The sequence below is a fragment of the Capricornis sumatraensis genome, chromosome 8 (genome assembly GCF_032405125.1).
Source record: "Capricornis sumatraensis isolate serow.1 chromosome 8, serow.2, whole genome shotgun sequence".
Lineage (NCBI taxonomy): Eukaryota > Metazoa > Chordata > Mammalia > Artiodactyla > Bovidae > Capricornis > Capricornis sumatraensis.
The window spans coordinates 86317442-86337376 of NC_091076.1; the positions used below are offsets into that span (position 1 = coordinate 86317442).

The window sequence follows — 19935 nt, forward strand, 5'->3', positions numbered from 1 at the left end:
GCTGTGTCTCTCAGCTCTCTTGCTCGGCTGGCTCCTCCTCTCCTCCGTTTGAGGCTCCATCAGAGCCTCTGTCTCCCGGTCACTGCCCGGGCTGTTCCTGTTTGCACCCAGGTCTTAGCCTGTCTTTGGCTTCCTGTCCATGGCTGTCTCTGTCACCCCTATATCTCTGTGCCTCCGCTTGTCTCCGCCTCCTCCCCTGAGTCTCCATCTCCCTCTCTATATCGCTGACCGTCTCATCTCTGTGTCCCCCACCCCCCCGCCCCCTGCCCAGGCCTCCAGCCCGCTCTCTCTGCCCTCATCTCCCCATCTCTGTCTCTCCCTTTCTCTTTCTGTGTCCCTCTGTGTCTCTGTCTTTTGGCCTCCATGCCTCCTTGCACTTTTCCCTGCCCCCACCCCCTAAGCCTGCTCAGGCTCCAGGACCCAGATGGCGGGACATTCACGCCACAGTGCCTGTAAGCACAGGGCCGTGGCTGCTTCTGGGATTTTCTCCCACCCCCGGCCCCTGAGCCTGCTGGGCCGCAGTCAGTCATCTGCCTGGCCTGCTGGGGACTCCCACTCACCCCATGGGGCCCTTAGCAACCAGGTACTGGGACAAACTCCTCCCTGGAGCAGACACTGTGCCCCCACTGAGTAGGACTCCCTGCTGCTGAAGGCTTCAGAGGCTGTCCCCTGCTCTCCTCAGGAACTTGGGTAAGGAGATGCTGCAGTCGTCCCTGACTTATTGCTATTATTTCTTCCCCAAGGGGGTGTCTTTCTTGATGTCTAACTGAAAGCCCTCTTGCTGCAGCTTCATCTGGCCTCTGTCTCTGTGACTCAGCTTCTTTCCAGCCTAGTCAAATCCTCCATCAGCAGCGGAGGAGGCACCCCCTGGGGAAGGGGCATCTGACCATGGCGAGAACTGGGGTGAGGGAGAGGAGGCTGAGGTTCAGGCCTGGGAGCTGGCATAATGGGAGATGAGGACCTGCCGTTACCTGGATCATGCCCCAGCCAGCCTAGCAGAGCAGAGCACCCCTTCCCCAGAGGTTGGCTGAGCAGGCGTGAGCACACACACACACGCCCCATGCAGCCAGATACAACACACCCACCAAAATGCCACTGCTGACCCTGCAGCCAGTGTCCGGCCCCACCTCCACTTCCCCCCACCTTACCCAAGGTGGGACCCAAGTTGCCCACACTCTCTGCTTTCCCTACCCCAGGAAAGGAACAGGGTATAGCCAGTTGGGTGGGGGTCACTGACACAAAAGGAAGGGGTGTCAACATGGTATGATGGTGATGGGGAAAGGGTTGGGGCTGGGGTGCACTCGGCTGGACAGGGCAATCGGGGTAGGAGCTGAGTGGGGTGGATGGTAAGGGGATTCAGAACCCCCTGAAAAGTGAACCTCACATGTTTGCTCCAGCCTGGGTTTGGACCTAGGATGCCCCACCTCAGCTGAGACTGAGTGCATTCCCTGCACTCCTCGGTGGGCACTCCTCCCCGTGGCTCCCCCACCCCTGCCACAGCATGCGTGCATGCACACACATGTGCGCCCAGTCCACACCTCTGGCGCCCACATGCTTCTGCCCAGGAGTTGAGGGGTTGGGGCAGTGCCTGGCTTCCGTCTACACCGGGTTCTGGCAGCCCTGACTCTCCCCCAGCCCCAGAACAGTGAGAACACACAGAGGAGAAGAGCACAGAAGGACCTGGGAACCACAGCGCCTGCTTGCTGGCCTCCCTCCTTCCTCAAGAATGCACCAAGGGGGTGACCTCGAAGGCCAAACCAGGGGAAGGGCTGACTTCTGAAAGATATCCTGTGGGGGGTGCAGCCGCAGCCAGTTGTGAGGCCCTATGATACCTGCTCCCATCTCCAGTGTGGGAGTGGGGGGGTCAGTGGGGTTCCCCAGGACACCCCTTCTGTTTCTGCACAGCTCTGAGAGAGAAAACAGCCTCTTCCCCGCCTCAGCCCAAATCACATTGCTTGCAGCTATCGGCCCCACAAAATAAGCCTGCTCGCTCTTCCACATGACAGCCCTTCAAATATTTGAAGACAGCTCGCCTGTCCCTGCTGAGCCTCCTCTTCTCCTGACTAAACATCCTGGTTCTTAGAACGATTCCTCAAACGCAAAGGTTTCAAGTCCCCTCACCATGCTGGGAGCTCTCCTCTACCCAGCAGCGCCCTCCCCACTCGCAGCAGGGCTCCCAGAACAGAGGCCCGAAGCAGATGGCCACCCTCTCTACCCTCCCCAGGCGCCGGCTCCAGGCGTCCACTCCTCACCTCTACCTGCACAGCCCCCTCCTGCTACCAGTCAATCACACCCCTAATTACTGAGTCAGGTGAATGCCAGGGGGCCCCACCCACCCTCATCTATGACTTGTCCTTCCAAAAAGGTCTTGCCTGCATCTGACGCTCACCACTCATTTATATCCTTTAAAGCCCACCTCTTCTCAGAACCCTTCCGATAAAACACACCCAGCTCAGACCCTGCCCCTGGGCAACCTCCACACTCCGGGACTGCGTGACATTCACTGGCTTTCATCCTCCAAAGAGTTCCCACGCATCGGTGCAGCTTCCTTTTGTCCTCCTCCTGGCCATGCAGGCTGACAGCACAGAGAGGAAACTGAACCCGGGGTGGGAGGAGAGGAAGACAGAGGATCCCCAGCCCCAAGAACCATGCCTTGCCCATGCCCCTACCTGCTCGTGGTATTCGATGCCCATGCTGAGCGTGTTGACCAGAATAGCAATCATGATTCCCCGACCAAAGTACTTGCTGTCCACAATCTTCCGGAAGGTGTCACAGATCAGCCTCCAGAAGGCCAGCACAGAGTTGGGCTCCACATCCAGCCCCAGGCTCCGTCGACGCCGACTGTGGGGATCCCGCAGGTCACCATGCTGAGCATCTTGCGTGAACTCATAAACCGCCTCACTGTCTGAGTCAGGCAGCTCGTGGCCAGCGAGCCCCACCTCCCCTGCCCCGGTCCGGGCACAGTAGGGACAGCTGTCTGGGCCACAGGCTCCGCTGGCCGCCCTCAAGCAAGGGCTGGAGATCTTGCAAGCGCTTTGGCAGGTGCCTGGGACAGGAAGGTAGAGGTTAGAGGCTCCAGGCTTTCCTACTTGGGGTGACCTACCCTCAGCATGTATATAAAATGAGTGGGGGAGTTTGGAGTTCTTTCAGTGGTGGTACTAGGCACTTGGTGAGCAAGGGTACTGAATGACCTGCAATGTGGGTGATCCTGAGCAATAGAACGCCCCCAAATGCCAATAGCATCCCACTGATAGTCACTGCTGGTTGTCCTCAGGTTTGGACAGCCTTACATATTCATGTATGTTCTCACGCCAGACACTTGCACTTGTGCAGCAGAGACATACTTGCACACACACATGTACTGTGTACACACACATACCATTTACAAGTCATATATACATGTAGAGCCAAACACAGGTATACACAGATCCACACACATCACACAGTACATGTGTGCCAGGCATGTGCACACACGGTTGTGTGTACACACTAAACAAGAGCACCACCCTGTGCGTGCGCACACGCACCTACACACAGCAGACGTGTGGACACATGCATACATGAATACCCGACATGTGCATGTAGATGGCACAGACACACAGTGGCCACCTTTACGCATACACGCACACACCAGACAGCACGTGCGCACGGACACAGTGACCTATCCCAAGACACCGATGTCCGTTTAAATCCAGCTTTGATCACAGACTGAGAGCTGCGAGGAACCTCAGAGACCACCCAGGTAAAGCACAGATGTGAAGACGCGTGGCCTGGGGCCCAGCCCTTCCGCCTGCGTGCAGGAGGACATCGGTAAGCACCACTCACAGCTGTGATGGTCCCGGCCCTGCCTTTTACACAGAGGGAAACAGAACCATACGTGTGTGTGGCTGGCTGGCGCCCCTTGGCAGGATAATAGAGGAGCTGGCATAAGAACCCTTCCCACTGTGTTCTGTGATGGCACCTTCCTGTCCAGCCCACATTCCCACATAACAGCCTACAAATATGCCACTTCTCCCACGTGCCACATTCTTCCTGAAGCACAGGCCCTGGGCTTTGGCTGCAGTGAGTCTCTAGAGGAGGGCTCGTCACCCTTGCCTGACTGGGGGACACCCCAAGGCACAAGCATTTCCCTTCCCCACAACAGTGGGTATTCTATCCCTCAGTCTAGAGGCCTCTGAGGACTTGCTGCACCAAGCCCCATGTCTCTGCACGGGGACAGAGTGACATTTGTATTTACATGAGTCCCCTTTGCATGGGGCATGGGGCTCACCGTGGTCATACACCATTTCCCCTTCTGAACCTGCAACAAGGACTATAGCGCATGGACCTCAGAGTCAGAGGGCCCTGACTCCACCCCTCGCCAACGACAGCACCTTGGGCAAGTCACACAACCTCTCCAAGCTCCTCCTCATCATCAGTAAAATAAGGAAAGTTTATCACTTAAACTGGTAAGAGGACCCAGTGGGGTTTTGCCTGTGAAGCATGCGACAGGCACATAGCAATCGTCAACAATTGCAAATGGCATAGAGCAGAGCATAGGTGTTTGTTACATACAACTATTGCTATTGTTACAATGTAGGAATTACAACTCCCATTTTAAGAGATGAGAAAATTAGGGCTCAAAGAAGTGATGTGACTGGTTGAAGGCCCCAAGGCCGAGAGAGGCAGAATGGGAACCCAGGCCCCAACCTTCTGACTCCAGATCCCCTCATCCTCCCTCGGATAGGACATCACCTGGTCCCCGGGTGAGGGGCACCAACGTGCCTCCACCCAGAGTTCTCACCTGTGCTCTGGGTCTCCAGCAGCTTGTGCATAGAGCTATAGGGCCTAGGCGGGATGTTGAGGCTGGTGAGGGCGGTGGGTCCAGAGGCAGGAGCCACCTCCATTAGTGCCTTCTCTTTGAGCATCTCAGGTGGGGGGCTGGTGTGCACGGTGGGGTACACCTTCCCACCGTCCACAGTCCTGCCCGATGCCTCCGATGGCGACCTGGGAGGGGGTGCCTGGCAGCGGAGTGGCTCCAAGTGGCAATCAGCATGGTAGAAGCTGTGTACAGCCTCTGCACCCCCAGGAGGGCCCCTGGAAAGGGCAGGTGTTGAGGGCGGCGGCAGCATGAGCCGGCGGGACCCACTGGCATCTCTGTCCTGGATCTGTGGGCTGGGCCGGGCGGCCCGCAGAGTCCCATTGCCCAAGTGGTAGTGGTGGTGGTGGTGGTGGTGGTGATGGTGCACCAGGTGGTGGACGGACGGACGGCGGTAGGGGCGAGAGCAGCTGCCGCTGGGCTGGGGTTCCTGGCCCCCACGGGGCGCGGGGCTGCTCAGCAGGCCAACCCGCACGCCTGCTGCCCGGGAGACCTGGGCCAGCCTTCGGGCTGCTTTCCGGAGGATATACACGAGGTACTTAAGCAGCTCCTCGTAGCAGCTGCCGGGCTCGGAGAAGCTGGCCAGGGTGCTGGCGTTGGAAAGGAATCTCACGCGCTGCTCCCGCATCAGCTGGCTTTCCCGCTGCTTGGTCTCTGAGAACTGCGTGGCAATCACCACCAGGCACAGGTTGATCATGAAGAAAGAGCCCACCTATTGGGGTGGGGACAAAAAGAGGAGACAGCCTGAAGGAAAGGGAATCACAGCGCATGCTGCCAAGTACTGAGCACTTCCTAGGTGTCAGATACTAGGCTCATAATTGTACAAGCATCATCCTGTTTCATCCTCCTGACAGTCTGAAAAGGTGACACTTTATTTTTTTTAAGAGGCGACACTTTTATTACCTCTATCTGATAAGTGAGGAAACAGGTTCAGAGATGTTGAGGAATTTCCCCATGATCATTCAGCACAGTAAGGCTAAAACCTGAACCAACCTCTGTGGAATTCCAAGGAATTGCTATTGATCATGAGGTTACTGGCAAGGATATCTCCCAAATTCCCCACCCCTAAACAATCCCATCGTCTGAGATCGTGAGCACCCCCCTTCTCACCTTCCGTTAGGAGTAGAGAAGGCTATGGAAATGAATGCTATCTGGGGGACATGGGTTTTCACATTGGATTGAGCTTTTGAAATTCTGGCAAAAACACCATTTACAAAACTCTTGCTTCTAGTCCCAAGTCCTACTGTGTGACCTTGAGTAAGACCTTTAACCCTGGGGCCTCAGTATCCTCATGACCATTGGCCTTACCTGTATCCCTTTTGCAAACCATGTCTCTCCCCTCCCCAAGCTGGGTGACAGGCTGACTGTGAACCCTGCAGACTAGCCAGGCTGCCACTCTGACTTGACCACACTGTCACGTCTCCACTTCCATACCTCAGACCCCACCCCCCCACCCCCACCCCGGGCCTCTGGGATGCCAATTGCTTGGACAATGACCCAGAATGAAAGTAATGAATATTTATGGTGAAAGGCAAAATTTTTTTTTCTAGATTGTGTCCTAGTAATTATGATAATTAGCTTCACTAGTGTGATTCCGGAGAGCTGTTTGGAAAGATTTTTCATGGGGTGTGTGGGAGGGTGGAAACAAGGTCCTTTACCTCTCTGTCGGCTTCCCTCCCACTCCCCAGGCTCAGAGAGAGCCGAATGGGGGAAAAGATCACAGACCACTTCCCAGAGGTGCTAACCTTGCTGCCCAGGTGACGGTGGGGAGAAGGGAACAGGCCCCAAGCCTGGCTACTTTTCCCCAACAGGGATGATGGGGGGCGGGGCCGCTGTTCTTTCTCAGGGACCCCTCTCACTCACCAACAGGTCTTTATTCTGTCTCCACCTCTCTCTGGAGCCTAAGTCCTGAGTAGATCTTCAGCTCTTTCTCTCATCTTTCTCTTATCTGTCTTTCTGTCTGGCTATGTCACTGGCCTCTTGGTGACGAGGCAAAAGGGTTGGATTTGGAGGCAATAGCCCGGGGCTGAATGCTCAGCTCCAGCAAGCCTGCCCTCTGGAGCTCAGAGTTCTTGTTTGGAAGATGAGGCCCACAGTCCCTGCACCTGCCACCTCACAGGGAATCTGAGGACGAAGCGGCAGCAGATGTTACAGCACCCTGCAGCGGCAGCGCTCAGCCCAGCGAGACTAAGCCAAAGCACATTCAAAGCGCATGACTGGGTCAGGCGGATGAGGAAACATCAGTTTCCTCATCTGTAAAATGGAGATAATGACAGGACCTTAGTGAGGATTAAATGCACCAGCACATAGAAAAGCACTCCGAGCAGGGGCTGGCACATAGTAAGTGCTCAATAAATATTAGCTATAAGTGGTAGCAATTAAATTATTAATCATGGTAGTGATTAAAACCACTAAATATTGCTACTTTTGCCTCTGTCTTCTGGCCTTATAACGTCTTGGAACTTCTGAGCTGGAACCACAGATCGCACAGTGTTTCTCAACACCAAATGATGGGAATTTGGAGTGGAACAATTCCCTGTTTGCAGGACTGTCATTTCAAGGTGTCTATTATTTACCTCCTGCCTCCCAGCAAAACGCCAAAAGTGCTCCCCCAGTCCTCATAAAAAACAGAACCACCCTTTGCATTTCCAAGTAGCCCCTAGGAGAGGCGGCATCACCCTGGGTTGAGAACCACCCATTTTACTGATGAAGAGACAAATGCCCAGGGTAGGGCTGGGGGCTTCATGGGGAATGACTTGCTCAAGATTTTAAGTGGTGATGAGTGGCAGGCCTTGACTTTGGATTTCCTTCTAACTTCCCATAACAGGCACCCTCTGCCTGCATCTCTATGAGACTTGCACTGAGAGCTAGAACTTCAGACCAAGTCCCCTCTCTGGACTCGCCCTACCCATCTCCCCGGTACCCTCCATCCCCACAGGAGCTTGAGCAGTCACTCACAATGATGAGAAGGACGAAGTAGATGAAGTTGTAGAAGGAGTGAGCATCCATGACAAAGTACATGATGTCGACCCAGCCCTCCAGCGTGATGACCTGGGGAGGTTGCAAAGGGGCAGGTTATTTCTGGGCCCCCTAGAGTGGCCTGCAGTCTCCTCTAGAGGCCCTGATCCCAACTCAAGCCTGAGGATGACTACTCCAAGCCGGGACTGTGTCCTAGCACTTGGGCTCTGGGAACTCTCTCAATGCCCAGGCTACCCCACCTGGAAGATGGCGATCCAGGCATAGCCAATGTTGTCGAAGTTGATGGCACCCTTGAAGGGGTTGTGCTCCCCCGCCGAGCAGTTGGTGTAGTACTGGTTCCAGTTCACGCAGGTGGTGTTGCTGGAGCTGTTGTAGGCCTCGTAGTCCAGGCCGCAGGGCGGGCCGCCACCCCCGTCTCCGCGCAGCGTGGGCACGCTCCTGCAGGAGCGCATGCCGTTTTCACGAGGCTGGGAGCAGATGAACGGGTTCTCATCCTCGTTCTCAGTCTGGTAGTAGCGCTCCAAGTCTACGCTCAGGGGGCTGAGGAGCAGACAGGAATGAGGCTGAGACCAGGGTTTTCAGGGGACAGGGTCCAGGAAGGGAGAGCTGGGTGGATGCACTGAGGCACACAGGGCAAGCACTAGGCAGGGGCAGGGGTTTGTGGGTGCGCCTGAGGGGTGCCAGGAGCACGCAGATTGAGGGTGAAATTCCAGAGTCAGGATATGGGAAGGCTCCATTCAAGGGCAATGGTTCTCAATGTGGCTGCGCTTTAGGCTCACTGAGGAGCTTTTAAAAATTCCCACACCCAGGCTGAACCCCATACAAATGATATCAGAAAGGGGAGCCAGGGAACCCAGGCCTTAGCAGTGGTCTCAACTCCCCTGGTGACTTCAGTGTGTAGCCAAGTTTGATCGGCAGACACATCATTAATAACAGAACAGGCATGTCACCAGCAACAGGGACTGAGGGAGGTCCCAGCCCCACAGTCACTCCCAGGTCACCTCCCCGCCCATGTGCTACTCACAGGCTGAAATTCTCAGGCAGGAAGCATCGGTTACGAAGCAGTCCTGCCCACAGCTGGACACCAACGATGCCAAAGATGAAGAAGACGAAGAAGCACAGCAGCAGGACGTTGCCCAGCATGGGCAGCGTGTCCAGCAGCAAGGTGACGAGGATGCGCATGCCTGTAGGGGCAGAAGGCACGCTGGGGGTGCCAGGCTGGCCGGGCTAGGCTGGCTGCCACAGGCCTGGCAGCACTCCCAGAGAGGACCCACCGGGGCCTCCGAGGCTGAGGCAGCCCGGCTCAAGCTGGAGGGAGACCAACAGACACTGCCAACTCTGTAGGCAGCCCTCACAGCCCCTAACCCCTACCCACTCTCCCTCTCGGCCCACCCACACCAGTCAGGGCACAGTACCCCCAAGGAAGGGCAGAGTGGCCACAGTGTCCAAAACAGTCTCCAGCACCACATCCTATCTAACTCTCCTAACATCATCACAGAGCCGATACCATCATCCTCAATTTGCAGATGAGGATCAAGGCTCAGAGGACTGGCATGACTTGTCCAATATCACAGAGCTGCCAAATACAGGTGCCGGGACTTAAAAACCAGGTTCTCTGCTTCCGCATCCCACTTCGCAGCACACACACACACACACGCACAACACACACTCCCATCCAACTTCTTTCTCTCATCAGTCATAATCACCTGACCCCAAAGTCCCTGGGGAAACCAAGGCAGAGAACTCCAGCAGGGATGTTAGCTGGGAGGAATTTCCCTCTGAGAAACAAGCCTTCAGCGGGGACCAAGATGACCTGCACTTCCCCACGGTTCTGAGCCCCCTTCCTGAGTCTAGCCTCTGCCTGGTCCAGTCTCTCACATCAGGACCTGAGCGACCTGAGGCTGTTTTCTCAGGTGGCCATTTGTTAACAACCTCTTCCACAGGGAAAGCCTCCACAAACCTGCCCCCTGAGATGCTGTTAGATATGGCCTACCTTCCCTACTCCAGATTTAGGATGTCAAAACCAGCTAATGGGCTTCCCTGGTGGCACAGACGGTAAAGAATCCACCTGTAGTGTGGGAGACCTGGGTTCGATCCCTGGGTTGGGAAGATCCCCTGGAGGAGGGCATGGCAACCCACTCCAGTATTCTTGCCTGGAAAATCCCCACGGACAGAGGAGCCTGGCAGGCTGCAGTCCACGGGGTCACAAAGAGTTGGACATGACTGAGCGGCTGAGTACACACAGCAAACTAGCCCCTAGGCCACAAAGCCCTTGTCAAACACACAGACCTCTAGTGACTAGTTTTGACCCCTAAAGTGCCACTCATGTGCCCTAAAGTGCCACCCCCTGACCCCTCCAGGGAAAAACCTTCTAAGCAGCTGCTAATTAACCCTCCTGATGACTACAGCAGCCCACCCACCCCACCCCTCCCCGCCGACCAGCCCAGTTTTCTCACTCAGTCACTCTCCCTTCCCCCAACCCCAGCTCCCTTCAGCTTCTCTGTGCTCCAACTGAGATCAATTCCTCAGGGTTTGCATTAAGGGAATTACACTGGTAGTTAGAGGCCTATAAATCTGCCAGCCATCACCTGGAGTGGGAGAGAAGAGAAGGCATGCCTCTGTCTGGAGATCGCGTTAACACCAACATACCTCAATGCCTGGAAGACACACTGAGCACCTCTGCCCACCCCGACGCACACACACATCCACACAGAGGCATGTGTGCACAAACAGCAAAGGGGGCTACTGCTCCAACAGACACAGAGCCCCAGAAGCATGCCCCCACCCACCCCACTGGGACAGCAGCAGAGACCATCTGCAGTTTGTGTAGGCTGGGGAGTTGCGATGGGGGCCTGAGCAAGGGTGAGGGGCGGGATGTGGGGGGAGCTGGAGCTGCCAAAGCCTGGCTGGCTCAGAAACCAATGCGGTTTAATTTAGATAATGGTCCCGGCAGTCAGTTGCTGCAGCGGCTTGGAAGGGGGTGGAAAGGGACATAGGCGGGAGGATGAGGCATGGAGCGGCCTTGTCTTGAGAGAAGCCATGCTCAGTGTGGCCACTGCGGTTCCAACGAGAACCAGACTGCATGAGATGTGGCTCTGGCTAGAAAAGGCCCTCCCACTTTGCACCCATTTCTCCTGGCCTGCCAGCTCTCTACCCTGCTCCCACCCAGCCCTCTTCCACTGGAGGGAGGGTAGTGTAGCTGAAGGGAACAGGTCATCTGAGACCTCCTGAGACTAGGACCTAAAGTCAGGCTGAAATGAGGGGGAAGAGCCTTTCCAGGCAAATCTCACAGTCCCACAGCCGGTATGGGGGCTCCCTTTGGCTCCAGTGGCCCAGATTCCCACTGAGCCCTTCTCTGAGGGGGTCTGCCTCATTGTGCCAGACCCTGATGAGGCCTGTGAGTGGCCAGGAGGTAGGGGTGGGATCTGAGACTTCCATATTTCCTCTTGGGGTTCCCTGTTCAGGGGCCGAGGGCTGAGGGGTCACTCACTGGGCACCCGGTTAATAGCCCTGAGGGGTCGCAGCACACGGACTGTCCTGACAGCCGAGAAGCTGACGTTCTGCAGGTCCAGCGAATACTCCAGCATCCTGCAGGGAGGGGGCCAAAGGGAAGCCCTTTGAGTCTGAGGCCACCATGAGGGTCAAAAGAGGTCAATGAGGAGTCCTGCTGTGATGGGACAGGAATCCTCCCCTTCCACCAAGGGACCCTGAAAGGCCAGCTCTCTCCCTAGGGGCAAGGCCACCCTCAATCCGAGGACGAACTCATCAGAGACTGAACAGAAAAGAGTGTGGATGGAGGGGACCCTGGAGTTCAGAGAAGCATGGGTTTGAGCACGATAGGCAGGGCAGCCCTGGACCCTCAGTGGACAGTGGGAGAAAGCAGTGCTGCAAGTGGGCAGGGGCTGGGGGCCAGGCCTAGAACCCTGGACCTGGGGAAGGGACTTATCTGATCCATCACTCTTCCACTCCAGACCCTCACCCTGCAATGACGATGAAAAAGTCAAGCCGGTTCCAAGTGTCTCCCAGGTAACATTTTTTCCCAAAGATGCCCAAGGCCACCATCTTCACCACCATCTCCACGGCGAAGAAGGCAAAGATGAAGTCATCAAAGGCCTGATATGGGGACAAAAGGCTGCTGAAACTGAGAAAAGGGTGGGCAAATCCCCCCCACCCCATCCCCACCCCCACCTCTGGGCTCAGGGCCTCTTGCAGAGTCAGGGTTATAAAGATCAGGAACTGCCCTCTCGCTCACCACACACGTGCTCACCTGCAGAATCCGGCAGCGCTGGGAGTCACAGGCGATGTCTTCACACGGCCGGAACATGCCCAAGGTCACACAGTTGAGAAGGATGACCAACATACTGATGCGCTCAAACCAGGTACCGAGTGGTCAAGGAAACAGCTGGCCAGGTGAAACCTGATCACCATCGTGTCCAAGCACCTCCTGCTCCTTGACCTCTCAACCCCATCTGAGATGTAGCCAGGTATCCTGGGAGGATGCTGGCCTACATATCATATTGGCCCCCAGACCCAGACCCACCTTGGTCATCTCACCTCTCTGGACCCAGCTTCCTCTTCTGTAAAGTAGGAGAAGCCACAAATATCCTGACTATTTGCACAAGCCATTTAGGGGATAAAATCAATAGTGCTTGTTGGAAATGCCAGGCACTAAGAGTTTGCTGCTGAATCTGAATCCTATTCTCCCTACCTCCCAGGGAAGATGTGAGAAGCAAATGAGAAAATGTATGTGAATGTGTGACACAAACCTAAAGTCGGATTATGCCTGCCTTACAGTTTACCAAGCACTTTCACGGCATGCCACACTGGATTTTCACAATAGCCTCAGAAGTATCTGAGCTAGAATAGATCACCTTCTGCAGAACTCAAGGAAACTGAGGCCCACACAGAGTCATGTGCTGAAGGTCACAGAAGAGACCCAGACGAGACGGAGGTTTCTAAGTTTCTGATCTGGGATAGTAGCTTCCATAGCTGCTCAGGCTGCAAGGAAGCTGCTCAATGCTGTCGTGACCACACTGGCACCAAACTGACAGGCTGAGGCAGACAAGTGCCACAGGACCAGAGGCACAGGCCGCCTCTTCCCCATCGGCCCCCTGGCCTCTCAAAGCCCTCAGATGGCCTCCAGACACATTCACACGTCTAAGTAATGAGGACCCACTACATACCAGCCCCTGTACTGGACACAAGCCCTCAGCCTGGGCAGAGCGGTCAGTACCGTGTATACAGACCATGCCACCACCACTCCTTCTTAGGGTCTCGAGCAAAGCTCTGTTTTGCAGCAAAGGGGAGAGAGGTCTTTTTAAATGCTGAGTCTTTCCACATAGTGGATTTCATTAAGGGATTCGCTTCTAGCCCCTCAGCAGGAGAACGTAAAAAATGGCTTCCAGACCTTAGAAAGTCCTGGGGATCGAGCTCACATCTAAATGACTGAGCATCCCATTTTCTCAAGGAAAACATGAGAGAGGTGGGGAAGAGTAAAGAGGCTAGAAGCAAGCAGAAATGGGAGGCCAGAGGAAGGAGAAGGCCTCGAGGAGGAGGGTGCAGAGGGCGTCATGGCAGCCCACGGCGAGACCCAAGAAACCAGACTCAGTGCAGCAGCAGTCAGCCCTGAGCAGACGCAATCTTCCCATCATAACTGCACTTTCAGAGCTGAGAAGGCTTTGGCCAGGGACCCAAGAGCTTTCCTTGAAGCTGGTTCCAGCCATACCCCATCTCTGTCTTGAACCTCAGACCCGTCTCCCTCTCTGGGAGTCCATGCTCAACCTCCTCCAAGCCCTCCTACCCGCTCCTATCACCCAGGCCCTTTTCCCTCAGACTCACATCCCTTTCCACTGACAGGTACCCAAGCTTCCCAAAGCACTACAATTTCCCCAACCTTACATCCTCACAGGAATAAGAGTTAAAAAAAATTTCCAGGCTTTTGGGGTAAGTAGATGGAATGGGGAAATCAAAGGAGTGCTCTGTTTCCATGGAGCTGTTTTCCTGAGTAGAGCTAGAGCCCAGTGGATCTCTCCCCAGAATGAGGGTCAGCCAGGGGTCACCCTGGAATAAAGGGGACAGGGAAGGAGCTCCCTTGGGACCATCATCTGGAAAAGGAAGGACACAATTAGCTTCAAGAACTGGCCTGCTTTCCCCAACATAGCCCCCTCCTCTCTTCTGCAGGGAAGAGGCTCTGGAAAGGACCCATATGAGCAGATGTCTCCACATGGGGGGAAGACGGGCAGTGCTCCTGGAAAGAGGAGCTCCTGGGACCCCTGTTTGGACCTCCCTAATGGCAGTGAGTCCATCACATCCTCTGTGCCCTTGTTTCATCTCCCTCACTGAGGCAGGGGCACTCTGATACATCCAAGCCCCTACACAGCTTAGAGTAGTGCCTGCCCTGCAGCAGATGATCAATGCATGGGAAGAATGAATGAACGAAGGAACGGATCAGTCAATCAATATCCCTGCCTCGAAGCCAGATGTATCTCCCATTCATGTTTTCCTACCTTAATTGCTTCAACAGCGATAAATTAATGATAACTGGGGGTGGGGTGAGGAGAAGTGACACTGTAAAGGAGCTGTCCATCTTTCTATCCACACCGTACACATGCTCATACTGAGGCTTCTTATAGCCAGAGTCTGCCCGCAGATAACCCCACCTCCAGCTCTTAACAATGGAAGCCCCTTCTTAAAAGCCCCCATAGACAATTCACCTTACTCCTAGGTACATCCTGCCACTCTCACCTCTCCCCTTTCCCTATAGATAAACATAAATGGAAAGTGGAAACCCCAAGGCACAGGAAAACTTGGGACAATCTTAATTGAGGAATAATTAATGGGGATGGGGTTTTTTTCACCCTTGTCAGGGTAGGGCTCATTTCCTTGAGAATATAGCCGTATGTCACTGTGTGATGTTCCTCTGTTGTCATAGCAACAGGAGGATGTGTCACCAGGTGGTGTGGATTTGTTGCCATGGTAACGAAAAGGACCCTTTCACATATGAACTCCCCTTACCCAGGCTTCTGTCTTATCCTCATGCAGGGAAGGGGAAGTGGGGAGACCCACAGGTTATCAGCTTCAGGAGGGGGGGAACCATGTGACAAATCTCCATAGTAACCAGGGGAATGGGGGACACTGGTTGCCATAGTGACTGTGAGAGACCTGTGCAGTCACATGTCTACTGTTGCTATGGTGACTGACCGGGCTGGAGTGGATCCCAAAGGGGGAGGTGGGTAGGAGAAAGGAGGATCTTTCTTCTCCCAACAACCCACCATCAAAAGCAGAGAAAAAGGAAGTGCAGGGTGAGGAACCCCACTCCCATCCCTCCCCATCTTCTCCCTCCAAGAAAAAACTAGAGCGTGTTATCTGCACAACTGAGTCTTCTCTGTGGGGCTTTATCTAGAGCCCTTGCCTAGTTAGGCAGCTATAAGAGAGAGGAAGATAGAGCTGGACCACCTCCAGGGGTATGGGGGCTCCGGGCAAGGCATGATTGAGAAGGGAAGCAGCCCCCCAGCTGTCCCATTCCCTGCTAGGAGCCTGCAAATCTGAGACTAAGGAGCGCTAAAGAGGAAACTGGCCTGGACCCAGGAATCCTGGCCTCCTAGTACTCGTTGGGAAGGTGGGGTGCTTTTCTCATTTGGCCCTGGAGAGGCTGGTGTCTATCAGTTTCAGCATTCCCCAGGTGGGGTGAGACCTAGGGGCTCAGGAGCAGGGTTCCTGCTGGGAGGCTGAAGAGGGGATTCCCCCAGTCAACCCCCCACAAACAAGCCTGTTTCACAGTGGTCTGCCCATCGCCTGTTCCAGAGTGTGGGTGTGTGGGGAGGGAGGTTTCCAGCTAAACTGAAAACTGCAGCCCTGAGAAAGGCAGCCAGCCCCACCCAGAGACAGAGACGTGAGACACGGGGACACAAGAGAGCCGGCCCGCTGGAATCTTTGGGAGGGAAAATAGGCCAGAAATCTGATTCAAATGTCTGTGACTCTGTGTGTGTGTGTGTGTCTGCGTGCATGTGTGTGTGTGTGTGTGTGAGAGCAGTTGTGTCTGTCGCCATCCTGGCTGAGGCAGGCAGGGCGGGGTGAGAGCTCGGGCAGGAGCAGGCAAGGGTGAAGGGGGGCTGTGTGGTCGGGATAATCCCAGGAATGGCTCCAACTGGCGCTCTGGGTGATGGGGAGTCCCCCAACAGTTCAGAGGAGCAGAGTGTGTGTGGAGCCGGGAAGAAAGGTAGGCCTGGGACAAAAAGAGTGCGAGGGGGTGCTCTGGCCCTCTCAGCCTAGTTCAGTTCTCTAGCCCCGGCCCTTCTCCCCAGAACCCTCTCTGGAGGGCTTTGAGGTTGAAAATGAGAGGGGGGAGCTGGTGAGGAGATACGAAGAACACCTCCCTTCCATTTTCTCTGAGGACCAAAATGGAGACTTCTCCCTAGGGAAGGGAAGCGGGGGAACTTGGGACACTGGGATGGTGGCAAGGAGAGCTCCAGAGACTCCCGGTGCCCCCTCCCCTCCAGACACACACGCCCCGCAGACACCCGCAGCTCACACACTCACACTCGCTTCTGGAAGCCATTAGGGCCTGCTGCCCAGGCCTCCCCCTTCTCCTCCCCCCACTCCCAGCAGGCTCCCTTCTCCCCCTCTGGCCCCCTTCCCACTCCCCCTCTCGGCATCCCAAATGCCAGCCTGTGATTTCCAAATGAGAAAAAGCTGTGCTGGGCTCTGAGCTTGGAGAAACTCCTACACAAACTTCCAGATGTGACACAACAGCCGAGAGGGAATGCTCAGGATCTCCTTCCCAGGAGGGGAAACGCACTCCCTCACACGTGAAGAAACACATACTGCAAAGCCCAACACACTCCCTTCCCTATAGCCTGGGAGGAGGGGGCCTTTCTGACTGCCCATGAAGCCCTGGTCTCCCCAGTACCAAAATATGCACTCCCAAGCGCCTCCTTCCTTTACTGTCACCCCTCCCTCACCAACACACACACACACACACACACACACACACACACGCACACATTCACACGTACACGATGTCCCACCTGGGTCTAGATCCCCTCTCTAGGAAACCCGGTTTCTTAAAGAGGCTGAGAAGAATGCTGAGAAGAACCTAGCGAGCTTCAGTTCGTTCAGGGGAGGTGTCCTGTCCCCCAGGCCCAGAGGTGCAGCCAAGGGAAGCCTCGAGAATACCAAAAGGACTGAGAAAGATCAAGGTCCAACAGTCATTCCAGAGCCCCTCCGATGAGAAAACACAGGTTTCTTTTGATACAGGATGTGATGAATATGCTGAGGGCACATTTGAAGCTCCCTTGCCAAGAAATTGTTCTCCACCCATCCTCAGCCAATCCAGGCTTAGGGGCTTGTCCAGACCTAGTAAAGCTGATGCCCCACACCCCAGACTCCCACCACTAGAGGTAAGCTTGCCCCCCCCGACTCCCAAGATGAGCACTGGGCCTCCACCTCTCTTTCCTCATGCCAGCCCTCTCCAGTTGCCCTTTTCCAGACCTCCTCAAGAAAGAAACCTGATTCCAGACCATCCAATAGCACCTAAGATAGGGTAGATGGGGGAGATGCTGGCCAAGAGGTCTGCGGCTTTTTGGAGGGAAAGAGAAGATAAGATTTCTCCCTACACACATACCACCACCACCACACAACCTGGGGGCTCCTGAGGAGGAGTTGGGTCTAGTGCTTTTTCACATTCGTGGAGAGGGTGGGTGATTAGGAGTGGAGAGGAGGGAAGCCCCAACACTGTTCTTTTTTAGAGACATTTGTTCCCCATCTCTACCACTGAGAAAGGACTCTGGGGTGGGGGGTGGGGAGCCCAAATGTGCCAGTTCAGCAGGTCCACCTTTGAGGCAACCCCCTTTTTCTGCAGAGAGAAAGGAAAGGGCAGGGGATGGAGAGAGGGTATGATGAGGGGAGCTTCCTAAAGACTCACAGGGTGCACAGGATGGGGGTTGGGGGGAGACCCAAGCTCACATCTCTGCTTTGCGCACTAGAGGCAGCAGAGCTGCAGAGAGAGAGGGCGGCACCAAGCTCTCCCCCTCCCCAAAGCAGAGTCCCAGTTGGGCTCTCAACTGGTTACAGGGGAGAACTGACATCTCTCACCCTGGGTCTAAAAGGGCCTCTGAGCTGGGAAGAAAGCGCCAGGAGAAGCTGTCAAGACCAGGGATGGCAGCCCATCCCACTCCCCATTCCTTTCGGCAGTGGTGGGACTCACTCAGGAGCCAGGAGCTGGGCATTAGTCAAGCAGACTAGGGGCTAAGGGGGAGAAGCCATGGGGGTAAGGGGGCTGGGGTCTCCCACACAATTCCAGACAGGGCACAGGAGAGAGGGCAGTGCTAAATCTATCCTCCTGGAATGTGGGGCTTGCCTTTCACAAAGCCATCCAAGGAGCAGACATGAGGTGGTGGCCCTGAGCTTTCCTCAGGGAACCAGCTCAGTCTTACTGTCCCCCGTGCCCCCCACTGCTTTCTCGGAAGGCTGTGGTCTCCCATACCTGCTTTGCAGTCAGGCAGGAGTGCTCCTATAGAAAGGGGGTGGGTAACTTGGACCTGCTTAATCCCATCCCCCACTTGCCAAAGCTCTTGCCACAGTCTTTCCCTCCACAAGAAAAAAATCTAGCACAAAACTCCCCAAGCCAACCTTAAGCACCCCGCATTGAATAAAGAACTGGGGAGAAGGGAGGCACTTGGAGCACTGGGTTCCTACTGAAAGGGTCTTTACTCCGACTCTGGGTGCAGATAGCTCTCCTCCACCACATCTTGTTCTCATTCTGCGCCCCTGACATCAGCCGCCGCCGGAATCTCCTTGTTGTGCCTCCAACCCGCGGGGTGGGGGTTGGGGGAGGTTAGGACCTGGTCCCTACCCCCCAGCATCTCCCTCAGGGTCAGTGAAAACGTCAGTCTCAAGGACCAGGTCGGGGCGGGGGTGGGGTGGGGTGGAGGAATTAGACCCTAGAATCCACTGCAAACTTTGGAGCTGGGGCAGGAGGGAAACCCAGGAGATTGCGGTACCCCCTCCCCCGTCCCCGCAGCTTCCTCCCCACCCCACCCCCCAAACTCGGAAACCAAACCCAGCTCGCTAACTGGCGGCGGGAGGAATAGAGCTCCCGGGCTCCCGAAGCTTCCCACATCTGGAGGATGACGACCCTCCCTTGCCCACATCTGGAGAGCATCCAGCTGCCAACCAATGGGGGCACGTCGCCTCTCTTTTCCTGGCCTGGATCCCAACCCCTCAAGGAGGACTGAGGTGTGTGTACCGAGGTGGGGCTCGCCTGGGGTATCAGCCAAGCCACTCTGACACCCCCTCCCCTCCCTAGCAGCCCCCCTCTCATCTGCCCATCTTTCAAGCTCACTTCTCCGACTCACCTGGCTTTTGGTTCCCTCAGGCGGTGGCCCGCCCCCCTGCGGACCCCCCAGCCCAGCCGTCGTGCCCCGGAGGATATGGGTTACAGACCGTGCGGAGACACCAGCTCCGCGGGCGGCTGTCCTGGCTCAAGTAGAAGAAAACCACCGGGGCCAGTGCAGGGTATGGCAGCCCCTCCGCCTCAGAGTCCGCGCTGCCGGGGTCCTTTTCCGCCGACCCCGGCCCCGGCCGGTCCCTGGCCCCCGACAGGTCGTTGAGCCGCATGAAGCTCCGGGGCTGTCCTGACTCCTCGGCGCCCGCTCCATCCTCCTCCTCGTCCATCCTCTGGCCAGCCGGGGCCCGGGAGGTTTCGAGAGGGGCTAGCGGCGCCCCTCAGAAAAGGTGTCCTCACGCAAGCGGGGGGCCCCGGCGGGGGCGCATCTGGGGGGCTCTAGGGTGCAGGCTGAGCCCCCGGGAGGGCCAGTTCAGCCCAGATCCCCCTGCCCGCAGGGGCATGCTGCCCGCCGGGCGCCGGGTCGAAGGGAAGCCCCGCCTGGCGCGAGTCCCGCTTCCCCAGTGCTTTTAGGGCCCCCGGGCCAGCCGGCCGGCTCCCCCTCACTTTGTTCTGGCTTCTTCGCTTCGCGCCCAGGCTCCGGTCGCCAAATTCGGCGCTACCTTCGGCGAAGCGGCCCCAAGAGGGAGGGAGAGAAGAGGGCTGGAGCGGGGGTCCGAGGAGGGGCGCCCCCTCTTCCCGCGGCGCAGCTGGA

General features: G+C 56.1%; 1 protein-coding gene across 28 annotated transcripts in view; it reads right to left on the minus strand.

Moving 5' to 3' along the window:
* The window catches only part of CACNA1G (calcium voltage-gated channel subunit alpha1 G), a 60995-nt gene extending 41485 nt beyond the window's left edge, over positions 1-19510 (minus strand). For all 28 annotated transcript variants that reach the window (XM_068978062.1, XM_068978056.1, XM_068978052.1 and 25 more), the window contains exons 1-9: positions 19269-19510; positions 12105-12216; positions 11817-11950; positions 11328-11425; positions 8862-9021; positions 8077-8377; positions 7817-7909; positions 4784-5570; positions 2670-3046 (exon numbers count right to left, since the gene is read on the minus strand). In XM_068978062.1, the coding sequence (XP_068834163.1) occupies positions 2670-3046; positions 4784-5570; positions 7817-7909; positions 8077-8377; positions 8862-9021; positions 11328-11425; positions 11817-11950; positions 12105-12216; positions 19269-19510 (2304 nt within the window). The remainder of the gene's footprint in view (positions 1-2669; positions 3047-4783; positions 5571-7816; positions 7910-8076; positions 8378-8861; positions 9022-11327; positions 11426-11816; positions 11951-12104; positions 12217-19268) is intronic.
* Between the last annotated feature and the right edge of the window lie 425 nt (positions 19511-19935).